The 22,086-nt window shown below is 40.9% G+C and overlaps 3 protein-coding genes across 9 annotated transcripts in view; all 3 read right to left on the reverse strand.

Moving 5' to 3' along the window:
* Positions 1 to 681: 681 nt before the first annotated feature.
* LOC108054951 (forkhead domain 3F) lies at positions 682 to 11,640 on the reverse strand. 2 transcript variants are annotated; one of them, XM_017138075.3, is made up of 5 exons: positions 10,289 to 11,640; positions 9,040 to 9,135; positions 2,676 to 2,847; positions 2,158 to 2,617; positions 682 to 1,548 (listed from the first exon to the last, which is right to left on the reverse strand). In XM_017138075.3, exons 1-5 carry the CDS (start codon positions 11,539 to 11,541, stop codon positions 1,256 to 1,258), a joined length of 2,274 nt encoding a protein of 757 aa, XP_016993564.2. In that variant the 5' UTR covers positions 11,542 to 11,640; the 3' UTR covers positions 682 to 1,255. The 2 variants fall into 2 exon arrangements, with proteins under 2 accessions (XP_016993564.2, XP_070074451.1); XM_070218350.1 differs by having other exon boundaries at positions 683 to 1,551; positions 10,289 to 11,637.
* Positions 11,641 to 13,939: 2,299 nt separating this feature from the next.
* Positions 13,940 to 17,311, reverse strand: HIP-R (Hsc/Hsp70-interacting protein related). The gene is made up of 4 exons (XM_017138103.3): positions 17,024 to 17,311; positions 16,765 to 16,919; positions 15,157 to 15,884; positions 13,940 to 15,037 (listed from the first exon to the last, which is right to left on the reverse strand). The coding sequence occupies exons 1-4, from the start codon at positions 17,200 to 17,202 to the stop codon at positions 14,846 to 14,848; spliced, it is 1,254 nt and encodes a 417-aa protein (XP_016993592.1). The 5' UTR covers positions 17,203 to 17,311; the 3' UTR covers positions 13,940 to 14,845.
* A 2,125-nt stretch (positions 17,312 to 19,436) lies between these two features.
* Positions 19,437 to 22,086, reverse strand: part of Tlk (Tousled-like kinase) — a 74,017-nt gene continuing 71,367 nt past the window's right edge. For all 6 annotated transcript variants that reach the window (XM_017138082.3, XM_017138084.3, XM_017138083.3 and 3 more), the window contains one exon: positions 19,437 to 22,064. In XM_017138082.3, coding sequence (XP_016993571.2) covers positions 21,804 to 22,064 — 261 coding nt within the window. In that variant the 3' untranslated portion in view covers positions 19,437 to 21,803. The remainder of the gene's footprint in view (positions 22,065 to 22,086) is intronic.

Here is a 22,086-nt window from a genome sequence, read left to right on the forward strand (position 1 = left end):
CGGCCAAAAATCTAGCATTTAACCGGTTCATTCAATCTTCTTTTAATAATTATTTTTTTGAATTTTAAGCCTAATAAACTTATCTCGTTTTCTTGTCCTCTGGCTCCTAACATTATGATCTCATGCTTTAGTTTTTAAACAGACTTTCTATTATATTTCGTGGAGATACTGATGTAAAATATATCGATAACTGTAAGATAAAACGATCTTAGCCATCTAGCGGAAGTTTAGGTAATTACCAAGCGATCTCTAAGCAAAAAAAAAAATAAATAAATAAAAATTTGATATTCATTAAAATGAAATACTTTAAAACGTATAACCTTTAAAAAATAACGTAAATTCACTCCTATACATAAATCGCAATATTCTCACAATCAACTAGCTAGCAACTATACATTCATGATAATAATTATTGTTTAGCTAACGTCCTAGTTGGTTTAACAACCATCTATAAATTGGTTGATGTCCCGGCTTAAGAAGAGACTCAACGTTAAAATTCCCAAGCACTTATTCCGCTGATCAATGGCTTAAATAGCGCACAATAATTGCTTAATTCAGTAGTATACAAAGGGATTAGAGACACTTGTACCCACAAGTGGCTTTGGTCTTTTGCCATTTTTTTTAAACCCATAAACAATTGTTTTAATAAAAAAAAGGTTTATTTTGCCATAATGAATAAAACCAGTTAGGTGCCATTAGTTCTACGGACATGGGTATTACTTGTCTGCTCTCTAGACCTAGTTTCGGTAACATTTAAGAGGAGAGGAGATCAATCTGCCTGGTATTGTTTACGGATATTCGGCTACATGTAAAAACACTTAACTAAATTCGGAGACGAGCAAGAGCTAAGTATGTAATATCTGCAGATAGATACATAGATATACGAGTAAGTACTTAGGGCTAGCAAGCTACTTATCGGCTAGGTATTCAACTAAAGTATAGACAAAAAAATATGACTTGTTGTGGAGGGGGGCTGGGGTTGTTATTGGTACACTCAAGACTAGACTATACATAGGGTCTAAATGGTAAATGGTAAATGGGACTTTGGTTTAGGTGGTTACATGTAAGTGTTGTTCAAGTGTGACTAGTATTCGTTTAGAGTTGGCTTATGAGTAGATCGGCTACAATTACGATTGTTGTCATGGCATCGAGCAGGATCGATCAATATATAGATATACCTATATATTTGTATAGTTCAATTGCTTGGCTGAGCGGGAGCTGGAGGAGCTGAAACTGGAGTCTGCTGTCTGCGCGGTCAAGCGACTATATCGCTGCCGGGATTGTAGCCAAAGTAGTTGAGGTTGAACTCGTCGCTGAAGAGCACCTCCTCCTCGGAGGGCTCCACCTGGTGCGACATCTGGATGCCCAGCTCCATGGGATCGATCTCGGTGATGTAGTACTGCGAGCTGCCGCTTCCACTTCCGCTCCCGCTGCCCATGTGCCCATTGCCGCCCAAATGGTTGTGGCTGCCGCCGCCCAGGTTGCCGTGCTGCTGCCGCAGGACACTTTCCGTGACCACCACATCCTTGTGTATGGGATTGAGATAGTCTTCTGGTTAAATAGAGGGAAATACCATGGTTACTTCGGGTAATTAAGGGACGATATCAATGGGCTACCACCATTTGCAAATAGCAAAGAGTTACAAGGCCTTTTTACTTCCATTTTTAGATTTTAAATTATATTTAAAGAAGATTCACTTTCTTTATTTATTAATACAAAAAATGAACAAAAAACTGTGTATATATAATTTTTATTTATTCAATTGGAAGTTTTTTATTAGAATTTTGACTATTTTTTATCATTTGGTTACTCAATATCAAGATTGTGTTTATCTGATGGAAAATACTTAACTACAGGTAATGTTCTAGTTAAATTTGTCTCTGTTTTTTTTTAGGTTTATCTGACTGAATTTCCTACTGAAACGTTTTTTATCTATAAAACTAACATCACATTAAGGTAAGGTAATTTGCTTTTCATCTAACTATTAAACTTCGTGTTGGCTTTCTCTGATTGATAACCAACTACAACCCTAACATGACATTGAGAAAACGGCCCATAAAGTTTTTAAATATTTTAAAATTAAAAAATTTTGAAAACCTTGTTTTTTATACACTCAAGTTGCAAGTGGTGGCCAACTGCAATAGATTTATTTCTCACCATTATCCAGCAGGACATCGTGATAAGTGCTGATGATGGAGTTGACCGACTGCACCTCCACCTCGCGATGGATTCCATTCAGAATCTGGCCCGCCGTCTTTCGCAGCTCGTCGTCGCTCAGCAGATCGTTGAAGGGCAACAGTCTTTGGTGGTGATGGTTGTGATGGTGGCTCTGGTGGTTCTGGTGGCTGTGGTGATGCTGCTGCTGGGTGGCCTCGTTGCCACCGCCGGACGACTGCATCATTTCCTGGGTGAGAGTGGCGGCTGCCACCGCCGCTTCATCGTAGAGACAACTGCTGGCCTGCTGTGCCGTCTGATGTTGCTGCTGCTGCTGCGGCGAGTGTTGCTGTTGCTGCTGCTGCTGATGTTGCTGCTGCAATTGCTGCTGCTGCTGGTGCTGCTGAATGCGCTCACGGTTGATCGACTCCATTTTAAAGAATAAATCCAGTCGCTGCTTCTTCTGCAATTTCAATAAAGTATTATTAAGAGTTAAATGCCTCAGAGTAATGCCCACTTACATGCTCCCAGGCCAGGACATTCTCGGCCGAATCTCCGCTGGAAATGGCCCACAGGTGACCGGCTCCTTGAGGCGCCTTCACGCCCTTGCGAAAGTGTGGGTTAATCGAGAGATTGTGTCGAACTGAGTTCTTCCAGCGGTCATCATTGGATTTGTAGTAGGGAAAGCGATCGCTAAAATGTTAAAAAAGGGAATTTAAAACGTTTTTTTTCGTAGTTTTAAATATGAAAAGATTATAAAAATAAGATGTTGATTCCTTTGCAAAGTTAAAAAAATAAACAGGTGTCCCTTTTGGGATTGGCTCTTCAACAAGAGCACTCACCACTGGCCAATGGCCAGTTGACCAATTGCAATTAAAGTTTCAGCCCCTTTTTCGACCAGCCAATCCGGAACGGAAACGAGGCAATTTCCATGAAAACACGTCATCGCACAGCACTGCGGCAGACCCATACAAGTCCGTGCAATACTTGAATACCGTTTACGGACATACGGACATACGAATATACGGACATGGACACGGACACGGACATGGAAAACGGAAAAGGACATGGACAGGGACACTGGCACAAATTATGCGTCGTTTCTTTCATTTTTTCCCCTGGCTTCTCTGGCTCGTTTTTATTTGCCAGTCAGTCACGAACAGGCGATTTCGGAAGGTGGATGGATGGTAAAAATCCCAAAAAAAAAAAATGGAGTATGCCCCCTGTCTAGCAGGTGGAAGAACCCGCAATCAGCCCACTGCCACCGCCACCAGCTCTACCACCACTTTTCAGATGTAAAGAGGAAACAACGACGACCGGAAAGGACATCGCGTGCCAGGATTCTTCGCTGGGTTTCTCGAGGTGGGGTTTTTTGGCGGACAACAAAATGGAAAGTATTTCAAATTACGACACACAGCGGACTGGAGTGGGTGGGCGGCACGCGCCGAGGTGGAAAAACAACCCCCGAATGGGTCAGGCTATGTCATTGGTTAACTGCCACTGCCCCCCGCCGGGGGCCCTTTCCCTCTGCCCTCCACTGCATTTTCTACGCCCACATTTCAGCTCGAAAGCAATCGAAAAAAATTTCAGCACGCGAGCCAAAAAAGAGGAGTTTCGGTTTGGAAGGCTCTTCCCCCACACACCCAACATTTCTTTAGCTATTTCGTATTTTCCTTTTTGGATTTTCCCTCTTTCGGGAGAGAAATGACGACTCATAAATGGAGAAGTGAACTGAAATATGGAAATCTACGGCCTTTCCCCCCAACCCCACCACCCCACGAAGTCCTTAATGACCCCTCGGCAATGTCCTGATAACTGCGATATGTGGGGGACGTGGGATGTGTGGATCCCCCTCTCGAACCCGTGATATATATGGACTCCCGCGGGGACTTGGCACGCAGCCCGTCATGACGCATCAACCGATGATATGGCACTTGAAATTGCCTTCGCCGGAGTTGGGATCGGGATCCAATATCCCCATGAATGAAATCAACTCCATTTGCCGGTGACTTGGCTGCTTTTCCTTTTGTTTTTGTTGGAAAGAGTTGGGTTGGCCCAATGATAGTTGAGCTTCCTAATGGACAGAGCTTTCTGCACACATATAAGGTGCTATTCCGTCCAGTTCTGAACTTCCCGGCTTTAAGTATGTCATTATGTCGTGTTTTGTCTCTTTAATTATGTTTCTTTGAATTCCATATTTTAAGTAAAGTTTAGTTGTTTAAATATATTCTGGAATTTCTTCATTTTAATTCGATAGTATATCGTTAGTATTTCCACCTAGGAAAAACTTAAACTTTGTCAATTTACGAGTTTCCCAACCTCTTCACTTTTCGATTTGCCGCATGCACTTGTAAATTTCAAAATATTAAGTCAGCCATTGATAGTCCGGATGGGATAGTTTATGTTTATGGGCGCTGCATGACTGTCTGGTCTTAATCATGCACCCAGCCAATCGATAGCCTGGCTTTCTATATAAACATATACACAGCGAACTATCCGTCCGGTGGAGAAGGTAAATTATATATGCAAGTACAAGTGTGTATATCATGTTTTGTCTGCCGCACTTGTCGAATTGTCAACGTGGCTTCAAGCACGTAGTTCCCCACGTTCCTCACCCGAAGGGGGATTACCTTAAGGGGGTGGAAACCACCCACTTTTCAGGTGGTTCGGTGGTTGGAGTGCTTGGTAAAAATCAAATACCCGCTATCAGCGTCGTCATCGTTGTCAATGAATTTGACTGACTGACTTTGCCTCGGATTTGAATTTGGCTGACTGCAGAACAGAAAAAAAAAGTAAAGAGAAGGGCAGGTGAGTTCTGCTATGAAATTGTCAAAATACACGGAAGGCCCGCCCCACTTTCCACCCACATTCAGTTCGTTAATAATAACTATATCATATAGCAAACATCCGCTTGAAATTTAAGTTAAAGAGGTATAGTTTAGGCTAAGTTTAGTAGCTTGAGATGTCAGTTATATATAAGTTTTGCGATGGAATAATAAAAGTTAAAAAGCAAAACACCAAAACTTATCAGATTTGTGTCTAATTAATATAGTTTACAATGCATTTGTTATTTCTTTATAAATAAAATGCACCGATAATGACATGATTAAGTGGAAAATCTTCCGTAGTTGGAAAATGCGGGTCTTAGGTTGCTCCTTTTTATTTTCTTCCTTGCTTTTGGTATCCACCAGTGGCTGTCCAGCCCTGATGAGAATTGCCTTGTAATTGACTATCCAATACCAGGCCCATTCCAATCGCCTCGCCTCCAAGACTCCTCCATTCGGAGCCGCGATGAGGTCTGATAGGCTGCGATGGTCGCTCGGACTAGTTGGTTGGCTCGGGGGCTTTAGAGGTTCGGGAGGCTAGTAGCTAGCAGCTAGCAGCTAGAGGCTTAAAGACCTGGAGGCCCAAATGGGCCGGGCCGTGTCTGGAAGTGCCTGGCACGCAAGCCACCTCAAACACACTCGGGCGCTTCATTTTTTTTGACATGGCAGCAAGGACCGGGCCACCAGACTGGGCAACTACTTCTGGCCCCGGATCCGTATTCCGTATTTATATATAAATATATATATGCGAATTTATAGTATATATCTGAACGGCTGTGGGGCCCACACATATACATGTATTTATTGCACTGCGCTAGTCAGTTCATAAATTGTTGCGGCTCGTTGGCTCTCCCCGGCCAATAAAAGAAATTGCCTGGATTTATGGCCAGGAGGAGAGTCGAAAGTGGAAGTTGCCTCATTTCGGTTGTGCAAAATGAAAAACTTTTTAATGGCAATTGCCAATTTTTCGGTTCCTTCTTTTTTTTTGTATATTTTTTGCACTCGCTGGGCGGAACTGTGGCCGGCCACGCCCCCTCCGGGCAAATCGAAAGCCAAAGTTATCCCAAGAACATCGGACTCGATCTTGGTTGGCAGTTTGCAGTTTGCAATAAGCCAAGAAGCCATTGCCATGCGGTTTTTCCTTGTGGGAGGAAAGTCGTTTAGCCCAAGAAGGAAATCTTTTCCACAACAAAGCTCAGTAAGGACAAAATCAAAATTAACCTTGATACAAGAGAAACTTAGTTTAGTTACTGATAAAAAAATATGAATTATGTTAAACAGAACATCAATAAATAAATATATTTTTAAGGAAATTAAGAGGGTTTATATCGTTGGCAAAAATAATTAAATTACTTAGGATAGAATCCTAAAAAAACAAGAGAGAACGCTGGACTATTATATTCCTGTTACTAAGATAACCAATTTAACTTAATGAATATTGGTCAGATTTAAGCTATTCTTGGGATGCCGTAATTGTATTGTATTGTTAGAGTGGGCGTGGCTTTCGGCTGCAGCACTAGCAAAATTTGCTTGCCAAATTTTAACACTTTTTTCTAATTTACAAACTGGCTCCACCTAGCGGTCAAGAGCTTGATTAAAAGTTATTGATAAAGAAGACAATATGCACTTTGAAAATCTTTTAAAATGTGGCCAACAAACAGATTACAGCGAGAGAGGGCGTCGCAAACTTTTTAAAGTTTATCATTAGGTATAGAAGGTAAGGATTCTTCAGGAAAAGTCTGAACCCTCTAGCTCTTATAGTCTCCGAGATCACAGCGTTCCCGAGGACAGACGGACAAGGCTAGGTCGTCATCAAGAATACACATACTTTATGGGATCGGAAATAAAAACAATATACCCTTTTACTCTACGAGTTACGGGTATAAAATAGTGTAAGAAAATTCCAATATTTTTTGGAAATTCAAATAAAAGGCAATAGCAATTTATGCATACGTTTGGGTGTCCTTTAAGAAGTAAGAAATGCATTATACATGCGAAAAGGGGGTATCTTTTGTGACGGTCAGCCATAAATTGTGATAGTTATCCCAGTTGCGGTTGTTGAAGAGGCCGAGTGAGGGGATCCTGCCACATGTCCTGGCCGATCAAGCATGATCCGCATCCCATAAACACTCAATATGCATTGGAAATTGACCGGAAGAAGAGGCGGAGGTGGAGGCCGGGGCGTAGCCACCCCCGCTTAGCCCACTTAACCCCTTAACTCGAACCCTAACCCCGAACCGAACCGAACCGAGCCGAGCCGGGTAATTGCTCTCTAGCATTTGGGCATGGAAATGGGCATGCACATGGGCATGGGCATGGGCACGTCAAACACCTGATCCCCGGGATGCAATGATGCATGTAAAAGGTGTAGAAAAGCCGGAAGGACCCCGACTTGCGCCTCCAACCCTCGCAATTAATAATTATTGTGAGCAGTGGAAATTTCATGGGCAATTGCCAGGGCGAAACGATTAGGAAATTGGAGGGGTGGGGGGATAGAGGGTAGAGGGTTTACGGGTCGCGTGGGCGAGCAAAGTTCCGTAAATTGCCATTGGAAAACGGGGGAGGGGGGTTTTGATGGTTGAAAACCCTGCGCAGGCGCCATTTTCGCCTTGACTGCACGAGGACACGGCCCTGGGAACCCCGCCCCTCCCACAAATCCCATCCCCCCAATACCACCCACTACCAAACGCGGAGCCACAAAGTAAATTTGTGAATGGTTAATGAAAAGTTTCCCAAACTCCAAGCTGCCGAATCCAACCGAACTGAAACGAAACTAAGCGAAACTTCTTGGACCGCCGGTTCATTACATTAAATGCAGGGGAAGTGCGCAGGTGATGGGCAAATGTCATAAATTATTTGCCTCCCCCCTCCTCAAAGGGGGTGGTTTTATATGTAAATTTATATAGGATATTTACACGCAACATTTTCGGCTGCGGCTTCAAATATTTACACTGATTCAGGAGCCGCCGAACAACAAAAAATACAGGTGCGGAGTCCGCGGGCGGAGGACGGAATGCCAAATTAATGAACCTTGAAAAATGTGTTAAAAGTTTTCGTTCTCTTCATTTACGATTCTTGTCGAATTGATATTTTTCAACTTAACTTGGACGAAATGGGTTTGGGGAAAATGCAAAGGGGGGAAAAGTGGGGAGGGTCGCCAAAACTAGGTAATGACAAAAACCCAAAACTAAGAATGGGGCGAAAAGGGTGGAAAATCAAATATGTCTATATAAGTCGGGTTTTAACTGATAACTGGGTTAGCTGGGGATTTCGTATAACATTATTTTCATTGAATAGCTTAAAAAAAAAGCTATTTCTTTTATAAATAATACTATTATTTTCTTGGGGCTATTAAAAAACGAAATAAATAAAAACTATATAACGAAAAGTATTTACAATTTTTTCCAAAAACATTTAATAAACATAAATCATTTAAAGCTATCAAAGTTAGATTGTTTTTTATATTTTCTAAAATATACTTTCGTAAAGAAAACAAAAAATACATCGGAAAATACTTCATCTTTGAAAGAGACAATAATCTATATACTATTTGAACATCCAATATTAAATATTAATGTCCCAATTAAAGAACCTCCAGCAATACCTGATAAATAGAAAGAACCTGCTTAAAGTAAACAACTTGTTGAACAACCCGCAAATAGTTTGTGTTACAACATTTTCGTTTTTCACCTTATATGCGAGGAAGGCAAGGAAAATGCATTTTTCCAGCCCATAAATTTGTTTGAGCTGCTAACTTTTGGCACTTTCTTTGTTACCTTTGTTGTTATTGCTGGTGTTGCATTCTGTGTTGTTTGGTTAACAACCAAGGAGCAACAACAGAAAGAGAAACACAAACACACCTTTCGAAGAACGAGGAAATCAAATGGCCAACGGGAATGCCCAAGAGAAATGCTTAAGATTTGTTTAATTGCATCCGGCTGGCGCTCTTTTGCCCTCAACAATAATAAAAGGAAAACACTCTACAAAATGGCGTCCATCAAAATGGGTGGTGGGTGGTTCGATGGGTGTGGGTGGTTCGGTGGGCAGAAGTAGTACTTACGATATCCATTGGTATATGCCCGACACAGTCAGCTCACCCTTATCCTCGAGGGCGTATTCGATGAGCTCCGTGTAGGTGAACGGTGGTTTCTTTGGCCTGCTTGTTTTGCGGTGGTTGGTTTCGGATTTCAGCCAGGTCGGTTCGGTGGGTGGTTCAGTGGTTCGGTGGTTCGGGTTCGGTGATTGGGCGATCCGATGGTTGGGGGAATTCGTCAATTCGTCGGTGGCATCGATTGGAGGACGGCGGCAAAAGCAAATGGTGAACGCACAAATCGGATAAAAAGTTTCACACAAATATTAGAAAATATTACTATTACGAAAATTATTATTAAAGAATTGTGGATACTTTTAAATGGTTGCATATATAAAGGGCTTACATAATGTTAAATCGAAAGATTTAGAAATTATTTAACACATATTTTGACAAAAACTCAGAAAAATGTTGTATAAAATAGCGAACATAAAAAAAAATAATAATCAAAAATATCGGGAAATGCGCTTTTAAAAAAAAGTGTGCAGTCAATATTAGTTTTGTTTTAGAAAACTATACAAAAGAAATAATATTTTCATAACATTAAATTTTTTTAAAGAATATTATAACTTTTGATGCATGATTATGAGCTAACGAGTTAAAAAAGTTTTGTATTATTCAAACGGAATTGATATAATTGAAATTTTCATTAAGCAAGTTCAAATTAGGTTTAACATTACGGAAACAAATTACCAATAACATGAAAATAAATAAATTAATTAATCATTATGCTTTTAGTGAATTCTAATAAAATGAAATTACCAAAACAAAATCAATACATTATTTAAAAATCAAGTAAAGAAACGAGTCAATGCGAAAACAAATGAGTAAAACAATTTCTTATTGTATGAAATATTAAAAATATTATGATTAAAATCATTGTGCGACAAAATATAGCGGTGTTAAAAAAAAACTTTTACGGAAACAGTATAGTTTGAACTTGTATCTATTTTATTAGTTAGGATTTTTTTGATATTATTGGCTGATAAAAAACAATGACATTTGAATCGAAAACTCTAATTTCAAGATCGGAAGTTTTTAATGCATATCTTATTGACACGAATTATTTGGTATTCAATTACATATAAGACAATGCAATGAAGACGTAATAATTAGCTAAAATATTAAAAGTATTAAAACAATAATCATTGTGTGCCAAAACTTCTATTGAATCTGCAGAATCTTTTTAATTAAATATTTATTATAATATTTTACTCACGCCTTGGACGATGTATCCTCGACGACAACGTGCTCGGCGACGATCATGTCGTTGCCGTCCAGCTCCGAGGTGACCTCCATCACCAGCTCCTCGAACTTGCGGCCCGTCTTGGTGGAGCCCACTCCGGCTGCTGGAGAGGCAGCGACTCCAGAGCAGCCGCCTCCTCCTGCTCCACCTCCACCTCCTCCGCTCGTTGGCATCGCCGCACTGGAGCAGCTCTTCGGCGACCTGGCCCGTTGATCCATCATTCCCGATCCCAGGGAATGCGTCGAGTTCGTGGCTGAGGCGGCGGATAAGACGGAGGCGGATGTGGGCGAGGCGGAACTGCAGGGTGACGTGCTGATCGCCATCGCCGTGGAGGCAGGAGGATGTGGGTGAGGAGCACCGCCTTCCGGCAGATTGACTGCCTGTCCGTGGACCTGATTGTGCGGCGACAGGTGCGGGAACTCGTCGAACTTGAAGTTCAGCAGCCAGGACAGGTTCTTGTCCTCGAAGTCCGCCTCGGTGGCTTCGTGGGCGACACCACTTCCCTGGGAGCCCGACGAGGTGCGTCGACCCGCCGACAGTAGCCGCTGCTTCTGCGGCACCAGAAAGTTCTGACTGTGATTGGGATTCTGGCCAGGATTGGGCTGCTGTGGTGCAGAGTTCTGAGATGATGATGATGACGTGGCTGGCGGCGGCGGCGGCAGCGTGGCATTCAGTTGTCCCAGCTCCGCCTGCAGGCCGGAGTTGTAGCGATGGTCCAGCTCCAGGAGCTCGCCACCCGTCCAGCCGCCATTGTCCTCCAGCGGAGCACTCGACGGGGGGCAGTGGGAGTAGGCGGCGGTGGGCACCAGGAGGCTGCTGTCGTAGGCAAAGAGATCGTTGATGAAGGACGTCGTGGATGACTGAGACTGCGACTGAGATTGCGACTGGGATTGGGATTGGGCGGGTGCAGCTGGATTAACTGCCGGATTCGGATTGCTGGCCGGCTGTTCCAGCTGCAGGTGGAACTGCAGATCGCCGGCTGGGTCGTAGTCCAGGTGCCGCTTCTTCCAGGGATTCGATTCGATCGGCTCGTAGACCTGGCCCAAGGCCAGATCCTCTTGATCGTCGTACTTGCGCTTCAGGAAATTGTAGTCCCCGGGAAGACTACTATTATTTTGATTGGTGGTGCTGCTGTTGTTGTTGTTCAGGTTGTTGTTGCCGGGATTGGGGTTCGATGTGGGGCTGGATGCACTGCCCGTGCCGTTGACGGGCATGTTGACAATCATGATGTCCTGGCTGTCTCAATTTCAATCACGTAAGCCAGGAAAAACACACAACGCACACTCGGTGAAAAAAGGCAAAGGCAGAAAGGCACGGGAAAAAAATTGACGTGTATTGTGTAGATAAATATTTGATTTTCCTAATTATTATTTTTTTATTTATTTATTTTTAGTTCAGTTTGGAGAGGGAACTGGTTGGTCCGACCTGGCTAACCGACTCGCGCTGCGACTGGCCACGGAATGCGATGGGCCGCCAGGAGCTGAGACCAACTTGGCTGAGCTGCCTGAGCCGAGCTGCGCCTGCGCCCTCCTCCGCCCCCCGCGCCGACCGTCCACAGCCGCATCCGCATCCACCACCCCGGACACTCAGTCATGCACATAGGCGTACCGCCGTCTGCAGGGCGTTGGAGAGAGAGGACCCGTGCCCGTACCGCTACCCAAACCACCTCCTTCCAATCCAATCGAACCCAGGGTCCAGGCAGTGATGGCACAGGTACAAAGTGCCTTTACCCACACAAAAAGAAATTAACAGGTTAAAAAGCCATTAGAAAATTTTATGTACTATTACTCTTACTCTAAAAAAAACGTAATATCGTATCTAGATGGTAAGAATTTCGACTTGATATGCGGCATCTCAATTCGGTACGCTCGAAATGTAAAACGCCACGTTCTAAGTATGCCAGTTCGAATTTCGAATGTGTCTTTCTCCCTCCCACTCATGTCACTTTAAGGGCTATCTCGCTCGTTTTCGAAATAAAAGAATTTTTCCTTCTCGCTCCCACTCACGCCATATTGCTTTTTCGAAGTACTGCATGGTAATATTTGGATTATATCAGCAGATTTCCATTATGATAATGATAACTATTAATACTCAGGAAATTTGGACATTATAATTTAAAAAATTATACCATTCGATGATATAAAACATGGACTATATCTTAGATTATCTTAAATAGTAAAGGAGGAAACATATTGTACCTGGGTTAGTTTGCAGCAAGTACCTGTGGTACAGCCACCTTGATGCCTGCCACCACTGAGTCCAGGTCATGTGCCGCTGGTTCTGCTTGGTCGCTCGATTCGGCCATAATCGAACATGTGCGCCAAGCTGTCCGTTAGCCAATTTCGCGCTGACAGGGAGCAGGGGGTGATAGGCTATGCATACTGGGTGCTGGCTTCTGGGAGCTGCAGGGTGCAGGGTGCAGCCATTCAAGCGTCTAATCGACGACGTTTTAATGCACTCCATGTACCCAATGTTGTAGCGTACCCTGTAGCCTATGTACCCTTTTTATGCCTCCCGCACAGGTGTTGCACCAGGTGGTTTTCAGCGACTACACCCATCTGTACGACTTGGACAAAAAGTACAAGATGTAACCAAAAATCCCATACATATTTACATATTTAAAAAAACAAAAAAGGTTGAAAAAATGTTTTTTGTGAAAAATTTGGATCTGGTTTTTGGTACAAATTTGAATTTTTCTTTTTGCTTTTTTTACTGTAATTTGGCTAAAAATGGGCTTGCACCAACAATATATACTGTTTTGAACAGATTACAATATAATATTTAAATTTATGACAATAAATCGGAATTTCAATTTTTGATAAAAGTTGAAATTTTTTCTTTTGGTTTTTTTGCTGTAACTTGGCCAAAAATGGTCGTACACCAAAAATACATACTGTTTTGAACAGATAACAAAATTATCAATAAATCCATAACTTTTTCCGTGTGATTTTGGGAAAATAATATTTTCGCCAATTTTTAATTTTTTTATAAGGGGTTCCCTTATGATTTTTTGCGAAAAATTAAAAATAAATAAAATGTCAAGGTTTAAATGCCAATTGATTGGAAATTTAATAACGAGTTCAGAAACGTATAACAGTCCATATTTGGATCAATATTTCCATTCCTACGGTCAAAAAAACGAATTATTTTTTTGTCGAAAACGAAATTTTTTTTTGTTGAAAAATTGGGATCTGAATTTTTGGTAAAAATTTGAGTTTTTTCTTTTTGGTTTTTTGCTGTAACTTGGCCAAAAATGGTCCGACACCAAAAATACATACTGTTTTAAACAGATAACAAAATTATAAAAAAAATCCATGACACACCAATAAAATGTGAATTTTTCTTTTTGTTGGGAGCGTTTCAGATCGCTTGCTTTTAACTTAGCTCCAAAACTGTATTAAAACAGACGGTCGACTGACGGAAATGGCTTTATCGATTCGTGTAATGAACCTGACCAAAAATACTATATAGGTTCGGAAACGTCTGCTTCATCCAGAATATATGTACTTTACAGGGCCGGAACCGTGTGCTCCACTGATATTCAAAGTTCTAACCAACATTTTATTGCACTCTGAAAGAGCATACGAATTCCCATGTTCCACCACTTAATCAAAAACAGAGACATTAGCACTTCGGATTCTCGTTTATTTAATTCCATTGATCACTGGTTGAATGAATGTTTGACAATTCGGCATGCATATGTGTGTTGATGAATATGAGTGGGCGAGTGTGTTCTTTTTGGGTGGCTAAATGCATTTGCTTAGTACGATATTTTTCAAGTCCTACTCAGTACAATTTTGTTTGACAAAATGGTGTGATTAGTATTTCTCCCCGTTTTTCGGCGTGTTTTTCTGATGTCTTCGAGTATCGTTAATTAAGGCTAATATTATTTAGTATTTTTCTTTATATTTGTTTTGGTTTCTCATCGAGCTTTAGTTCAACTAGATCGATCGACAGACTTGAAAATGACTTGACTTTTAAACGTTAGTAAGGAAACATTCGTAATTCTCTTCTTAGCAGGACACTTTATAACCTTCCTGTGAACTGAGAATGGCGTAGGCATTGGTTAGTCCTTTTTGATGTGAAAATTGGAAATGTGTTCTACTTCTTTGTTGTATTTTCTTCAGCAACGTATTATTATGGCCAAGAAAAAGCTTTTGGGAAATGTTTGAGGAAGCAGCTTCACTTCCTTCTGCTCATTTTTGAATAAAACTTACTTATTCTTCCCACTGCTTGTGTAATTACTTGTAATATATATATATATTTATTTCCGCCTTGCCGCCCTTTGTTTACGTGTTGAGTTAAGAAAAGCTTTGGGAAATGTTTAAGTTGTTTCTGAGCTGGAAAATGTGTAAGGCAGCAGCTTTTCTTTCTTTTCCTAGTGTGTTTCTTATCCCTTCTCTATCTGCTTCTCTGTCTCCCGTTGCCATCCTTTCATCTCGCTCTTTTTCGTGTGTATCATTTGTTAACTTATGTATTTTCATCGCCGCCTGTCCCGTGTCATTCTTGTCGATTCCCGATCCCTAATCCTTAGTCCAAACCATCGTCGACGAAATCGGCGGAGCCCTTCTTGGTTTTTGGCTCGCTTGGCTCTCCGGATTTTTCCTCCGCCTGGCCAAAAGCAGCTCCCACATCGCCGCCAGGCACGAACTTCTTGATCAGGTTGAAGATCTTTGGATTTGACACGTACTTCGAGATGTTGGCCGGATTGCCAAGGATGTCCTTTGAAAAAAATGGGCATTACATGAAAATGAATATTTTAAAAAGGTAAACAAGTATAAAAATAGTAACTAATAGCATGAATTTACATTAAATTCATAATTTAGTAATATAAAGCGTACCTGCATGGCGGCCGCCACCTCGGGATCCTTCATGGCGCCCATCAAATCGGCCATGTCCGGCATGCCACCACCACCGCCGCCGCCAGCAGCGCCGGGGAATCCGCCCGGGAATCCGCCAGGGAAGCCGCCGGGGAAGCCTCCGGGGAATCCGCCAGGGAATCCGCCGGACGATCCGCCACCTCCGGAGCTGGCGCTCTGCTTGGCCTGCTCCTTGCGGGCGCGCCTCTGAGCCCGCTGACGCTCCTTGATCTTGCGCTCGGCCTGGCGACGCTCCTGCTTTACGCGATGCTGCTCGATCTTCTTGGCATTCGGCGTAACCTCCTTGAGCCACTCGTCCGTCTCCTCGTCAAAGTCCAGCTTGCACGCCTGCCGCAGATCCTTGGCGGCCAGTTCAAAGTCGCCGAGGAGGCGACGGGCACGTCCGCGGAACTTGTAGGCGGCCGCCGAATCGCAGTTGAGCTCCAGCGCCTTGTCGCAGTCGCGGATGCAGGCATTCGGCTTCTTCAGCTTGAGGAAGGCCTGGCCGCGCTTGGCGTGGAACAGGGCATTGCCCGGATTCAACTCGATGGCCTTGGTGTAGAAGGCGATGGCCTCGTCGAACTTCTGCTGGCCGTAGGCGGATGCCGCCTGGGCGCGCAGATCGCCGGCCTGGTCCACCTCCTCCTCAGTGGGCTCCTTGGCGGAGTCGCCCATCGGCTGGGCGGGATCGCTGTCCGCCTCGATGACACCTGAAAAAAGGCGAAGACATGTTTATTGATCGGAATCATAATCACTTAGGCCCGTTAAATGTTCAATTTTGAGTAAGGTTTATACAATGAAAATGCATGAGAATTCAGAGTTTAAAGTCTACTTCAAATCATCAAACCGGCCTTGCAATTTTAACTTATTTTCTCTTTGTACGATTTGAATATCATGTTTTCTCCAAAGTTTGATTATATTAACCAACAAAAAAATAATTTTTCTGGTCAAAGAAAGAACTGGATGGGGATAAGTTCCTTAAAATCATTAGTGTTTTAGTAATTAAGATACTAAATATTTTCAAACACATTGGTTGTATAGAATCTTGCAATAGCTTTATAAACTTCACTCTAGTTTGAACTAAATGGAAATTTAATTTGGAAATACAACATTTTTTAATTTAGGACAAGAAATAAAAAGATTTAGAAAACTAATATTATTTGCTTAAGAGAAAGTTGTTTATAAATCTTAATTGTTCAACCTTCAACTAATTGGTTTGTATTTTTGGTTATTAATATAGAACCCCAAAAAACAACATATTTCGATAGTAACTTAATTTAATTAGAGTTTACAGCAGTATCTATCATATTATTGATTCACAGCATCGAGTGTTTACTGTACATATTGCAGGATTCATATTCATGGTGGTTTTAAAGTTATGAAAAGTTATATTCACACAGTACTAGCAATATAAGTAAGACTATTAATTTAATCAAGTTTAAATCAGGGATATTATAATGAAGAATGTCGATTGTATTCGATTCGGAGGGCTGCCAACTCTGTTATTCAGGGGAGATTCCAGGGTGGCGACCCCTTAATGACCACGTGACTCGGCACAAATTGTTACCCCCTGGCTTTTTGCACACTCACCCTCCATGTCCAGCTCCACGTCCGATTCGGGTTCGGAGAGGGACTCCTCGTCCTCGCTGTCCTCGGAGGCATTATTATCGGCGGAATCGGCGGCCCCAGAAGCCGGCTTCTTGGCCTTTGCCCCACCAGCGGCATCGCCACCAAACGGACACTTGCTATTGATAAACGCGGAGAAAAGCAGGGAAAATAGATGTTACTCATGGGCATTACTTAGGTGCACACAAACTACAGGCAATCGAGATTTAAGAGAGATTCTTACCCTCCGGCGGAGGCGTCGGGCATCTTGAAATCACCAGCCGGCACCGTGCCCCCGAACTTCTCCACGAAATCTTTGACGAACTGCAGCTGCGGCATGTTCAGCACCGTGGGATTCGAGTCCACGAACTCGATGAAGCTCTTCAGCTTCAGCAGGTCCTCGTGTTGCATCGGCGCTGCCATTTCTATGTCTCACAATCTCACAATATCTTTGAAAAACTATATATATATATTCCGATCTGATGGCCTTTTGTATTTTTGCTTCTTTTTTTTTACTCAGTTGTAAGTGTGGCAGCGAGTTGATAATACCGTATGGCTCCCACAGAAATATACTAGAAATTCTCAAAATAAACGGTCTCACGCAGGTGTTTGGTTCGTGTCCTGACTTATCCGAGTCACGATCCCAGCATTTTAGCGAGACAGTTTGAGAAGCACTGACTTACGTTCTGGTATATACCAAATAAATACTAAATTATACCCTACCATGGGTTAGCGAAGACACGATCCTAACACTTGTGGGAGACTGTTCTCGAAACATCGATAACAGATAATCGACTTGACATCGATATTTCTGGCACATAAAAAGTGTTGAAAAATTTTAAATTTTAAAATTCTCAAAGTATAATTACTGATTTGGGGCTTTTAGCAGATTATAAAGGGATTTGAAGGGACAAAACTTATTTATTTTTACTTCTACCCAAAAATCCATTGAAAACCGTTTTTTTAAATCATTTTAGTATTTTTTTATTTTCAATGTTTCGTCTTGTTTTTTTTCTTTTGTCTGCTTTTTGTCTTTTGTTTTTTGTTTTGTTTTTTTTTTAGCTTTTTTCGTTTTTATTCTGAATTAATTTATTAATTAATCTTTATGTTTACTTATTGATTTAGTATCTTCTTCGCGCTTTTTCCTCTCAGTTAGCCGCCCCCGTTTTTCGTCTTTGCTTCATGTTTTCAGCTTTCTCCGCCTTTTCTTTGAGGGGAGGGTGTTGGGTGGGCGGTTGAAGGCTCAAGGGGTGGAAATGGGGAGAATTGGGGTGGGGTTCGGGTTTCGGTGAGGGCGGTGGCGGTGGCCTTTTCTGAATGCCTTTCTTTTGCTCGCTCGCATGCAAATATTTTTTATATCCTTTCACTTTAAATAATTTTTTAGCATAACTATTAAATAATTTGTTTATATATAATATATATATATGTATATTCAGTTTTTTTTGTTTTTCGCTTTTCGTTCAATTTAAATTTTATAATTATTATCGTAATTATTATTTAATAAAATACTCAACAAATAATTTAATGGGTTTTGTTTTTTCGCTTCTCCTCCGTGTCTCGCCGTTTTTCATGCTGCTGCTGTTGGTTTTTTTTGTTAATTTTTTGTTTGTTTTTTCTTTTTAAGTATTTATATTTTGATTCGTTTAGTACTATTTAAACACTTAGTAGGTATTAATTTGTTTAGCTTTATACGCTTGCGTGTGTGGTTGTGTGTTTGTCTAAGTGTAGCAACTTTCCTCTATGAAAAACTCAATAAAATTGAATCAAAGACGTAAATAAATAAAAACATCTCTTTGTGGGTTTTTTTTTATCAAACATTTCGCTTGTTTATTTTGTTTCTCTTGTTGTTGTTTCTGTTTCTTGGTTGTTGTTGCTGGTTTCGCTGTGGATCGAACCGAAACCGTTAAGTGGTAATAAAAAATAATGATAATGGTAATCAAAATAATAATAATAGTTTCGTTTTAAATATGTATAAGTTATAATTTAAAGATGTGCATTTTACATAATTATTTTATAGATAGATTCGCTCTCATACTTCATGTATCTTCTTTCCTTATCTCCATGCTTCTCTTGCATTTCCTTTATCTTTTATCAAATTAAATTAACACACGCCATCGATATACACACACATTTAGATATCGACCATTATGGTATGGGCTAATCCTAACGGTTTACATTAAACGGAAAAAAAATCGGAATCATTATCCTCATATCATTATTCTTTATAGAGATGCAAAAAAAAAGTAATCTTACAAACTGATTTGCTAAAATTAAAGGAAAGTACGTACATATACAAATTTGCATACAAATCTGAAATGGTTCTTCTGGTTTTTATGTTTGTTTTGTTTTTTTTTACGGATTTTCTTTAATTTTAATTTTAATTAGGCATAAATTATTTATATAAATATTTACAGTTTTCTTTGCTATTTTTAGGGAGTTGTTGCCGCTGCTTTTTTTCTTCTTGTTCTGCTTGCCGTCCTTTTCTAGCGCCCATTTTTCTTCTCTTTCGCGCACGCCTTTGCCGTTTTTCATATTTTTTCTTCTTTACTCTAAAAACTAATTTCGGTTTATTTTTTATGCTTTTTGCTTTGTATAGACTAAAGAAAAAAATGTTTCTCGCTTTTTCGTGAATCTTGCATCCTTCTTTGCCCGCTCACTCCATCTCTTTCACTCTTTCACTCTTCGGAGCTTTCAACTTTCTCTTGTAGGGTTTTTTTTTGTCTGGCATTAGGCAGATTTCATATCGGTTTTACATACATATAGATCTATATATTATTGAAACATTTAGGTTGGTAGTTCATGTTCTTTTTTCTGGTTTTTTATGTTTATATATATATTTCTATTAATATGCCTTGGATATTAATATTTAATACAATGTTACGCATAGTGCATTACAAATATAGTTTTAAAATTAAAAAAAAAACATGTATGTATATATATATCGATACATATATATATATATATTTAATAAAAACTATTACATTAGTTTACTATGTAATTAGAAGTAGATTACTTCAAATGGGTTTATTTTTCTGCCGATTTTCTGATCCGATCTGAGAACCTGATCTCTAGCTTTTCCCCTTCCATCGATTTTTCTCGCCGTTTCTCATGTTCTTAGCGTTTTTCTTGTGGCATATAAAAAAAATGGTTATCTGATTCTTTTTCTCTTGGATATTTTGGAATTGCATTTCGTTTGATTAAGTTTTTAGTTTTTATCGCTTCGGTTTTTTGTTTGTCGTTCAGATACGAGTATATACAAATGTATATGTGTGTGCGGTGTGTGATTGATGGTATTTTTTAATTTTATTTTTAAATTAAATTTCTTTTGGATTTTGATACAAAACAAACAAAGAATGATTTCTTTTCCATTTCAAAATTAAGATAGGGTATAAGTTGGTTTTAACTTCGTTTAAAAGCGTTAAAATTAAATGTTCGTTGGTGCATACGTTAAAAAAATAAAAAGAAAGATTCGCGGGTAGAAAATGATAAATATATATATGTGTGTATATATGCGAGTACACAATATTGAATATGCATGTATACAAAATGGAAATTGGCAATTAAAATTAGTGTTTTTTTCACTTCTTGTAAGGCAAAAGTAGTCTGCAGTGTCTGTGTGCTGTGCTGTGTTGTGTTGTGTTGTGTGTATGAGTGTTATTTTAATGTTTGAACTACAAACAAACATAACCCAAAAAACAATGCAACAATTTGTAATTTCCCATTGCAAATGTTTCCTCTGCTCTGCGTGTTTACAATCATTTCTATTTTTCTGCTGCTTTTACTGTTTTTTTAGTTTCAGTTTTTATACTGTGCTATTTAGCCTACGCTAATTTGCTACGTTTTCTTTATGGTACCATTATTATTTTTAATACAAAGAAAAAATATTATGTGCCTTTTCGCGTTCTTGGGAATCGTGTTCTTTGCGTTCTTCTCTTGTTTTTAGATGCCACCCTACTTACTAATTTACATTTAGCATTTAATTATTATTTATTTTAGATTAATTATTCTGCTTGGTATTTATAGTTAACAAAAAAAAAAAAGTGTGTGTTTATAGCAGCCTTTATAAACAATTTCTCAAGCTTTCTCCTCGGCAATTCATCTCAGCTTTCAACTTTCTGCTTTTCTTCTGCTCCCTCTTTCTATGCTCTTCTCTTCTGGTTTTTTGCTGCAGCTTTGCTTTTCCCTATCTTCCGGGTTTTTCCCCCTTGGTTGTTCGTCTTTCTCCTGCTGTATTTGCTGCTTTCCTTTCTTGTTTTGTATTTTTTTTTTTGCTTTACGCTTGTTTATCACATTTAATATATATATGCATATATATATTTATATATAGTTTCATTAATTTAAGTTTTTGTTGTTGTTTTGCGACTCGCTGCGGAAATTCTTGGGGTGTTGTTACTGTTGTTGTTGTTGTTGCTGACGGTGTTGCTGTTGCAGCAGCAACATTAGCTTGGCTTGGCGGCAGTGTTGCAGGCAGCTCTCCTCCTTCTCTCAAACTCCCTTGTCATTATTCCGTCGTAAATCATCATCACCCTTGTATTTTTTTTCTTACTCTACAGCAGCTCTTGTTGCAGCAGTAGCTTGTGTTGCTGCTGTTGCAGTTGCGCCTGCTGTTGCAACTGTTGCTGCTGCCAGCGCTTGTATTTCCCTTGGTAGGTCGGTGTTCCCCCTCCTCCTGCTGCTCCTCCTGCTCCTCCTCCTCCGGCAGCAGCAGCATTGACAGCATTCGCCGGCATTGTCTGCATATTGTTGTTGATGATGGTGCTGTTGTTGTTATTGTTGTGGAAGTGGGCTGCATCCATCACGGTTTCGTAGCAAAAGGCCGCTGCATCGAGAAGCGTGGCCGCATAGTTGCTGCTACTGTTTTGCAAATGGAGCTGCTGATTCGGCTGGTATTGCTGGAGTTGAAGATGCTGCTGCTGATGTTGCTGCTGCTGCTGCTGTTGGTGTTGCTGTTGGCTGGCAGCTGAAGTTGCTGCTGCTACTGCGGCGGCGGCGAATTATGAGTTGGAATTACGCTTGGTTGGCAGCTAGGACGAACTCGACTGATTCATATTGCCAAACATGTGGGCAGAGAACGAAGTCTGGCCGGTGGAATTGGCCTGCGACGTCGACGACTGTTGCTGCTGCTGCTGCTGTTGTTGCTGCTGCTGTTGCTGCGCCTGCTGCTGCTGGTTGAGCGAGCCTCGGCCGTGCTTCGGTATCGGCGGCTGGATGTACTCGTGCCTGGCCAGCGCGAACACATCCATGCGATCCTCCTTGCGATATGCCAAGCAGCCCCGAATGAAGCTCTAATTTGGGATATAGGAAAAT

Source organism: Drosophila takahashii, chromosome X (assembly GCF_030179915.1).
Source record: "Drosophila takahashii strain IR98-3 E-12201 chromosome X, DtakHiC1v2, whole genome shotgun sequence".
Lineage (NCBI taxonomy): Eukaryota > Metazoa > Arthropoda > Insecta > Diptera > Drosophilidae > Drosophila > Drosophila takahashii.

Excerpts from the sequence above, each read along its gene's own strand:
- HIP-R (XM_017138103.3), bottom strand. The coding sequence starts at position 17,202 with ATGGCAGCGCCGATGCAACACGAGGACCTGCTGAAGCTGAAGAGCTTC. Across the intron at positions 15,885-16,764 it reads CGTGGAGCTGGACATGGAGG|GTGTCATCGAGGCGGACAGC; the intron begins GTGAGTGTGCAA and ends GCCTTTTTTCAG. Across the intron at positions 15,038-15,156 it reads AGGTGGCGGCCGCCATGCAG|GACATCCTTGGCAATCCGGC; the intron begins GTACGCTTTATA and ends TTTTTTTCAAAG.
- LOC108054951 (XM_070218350.1), bottom strand. The coding sequence starts at position 11,541 with ATGATTGTCAACATGCCCGTCAACGGCACGGGCAGTGCATCCAGCCCC. Across the intron at positions 2,848-9,039 it reads GGCATATACCAATGGATATC|CGATCGCTTTCCCTACTACA; the intron begins GTAAGTACTACT and ends TTAACATTTTAG. Across the intron at positions 2,618-2,675 it reads ATGTCCTGGCCTGGGAGCAT|AAGAAGCAGCGACTGGATTT; the intron begins GTAAGTGGGCAT and ends TTGAAATTGCAG.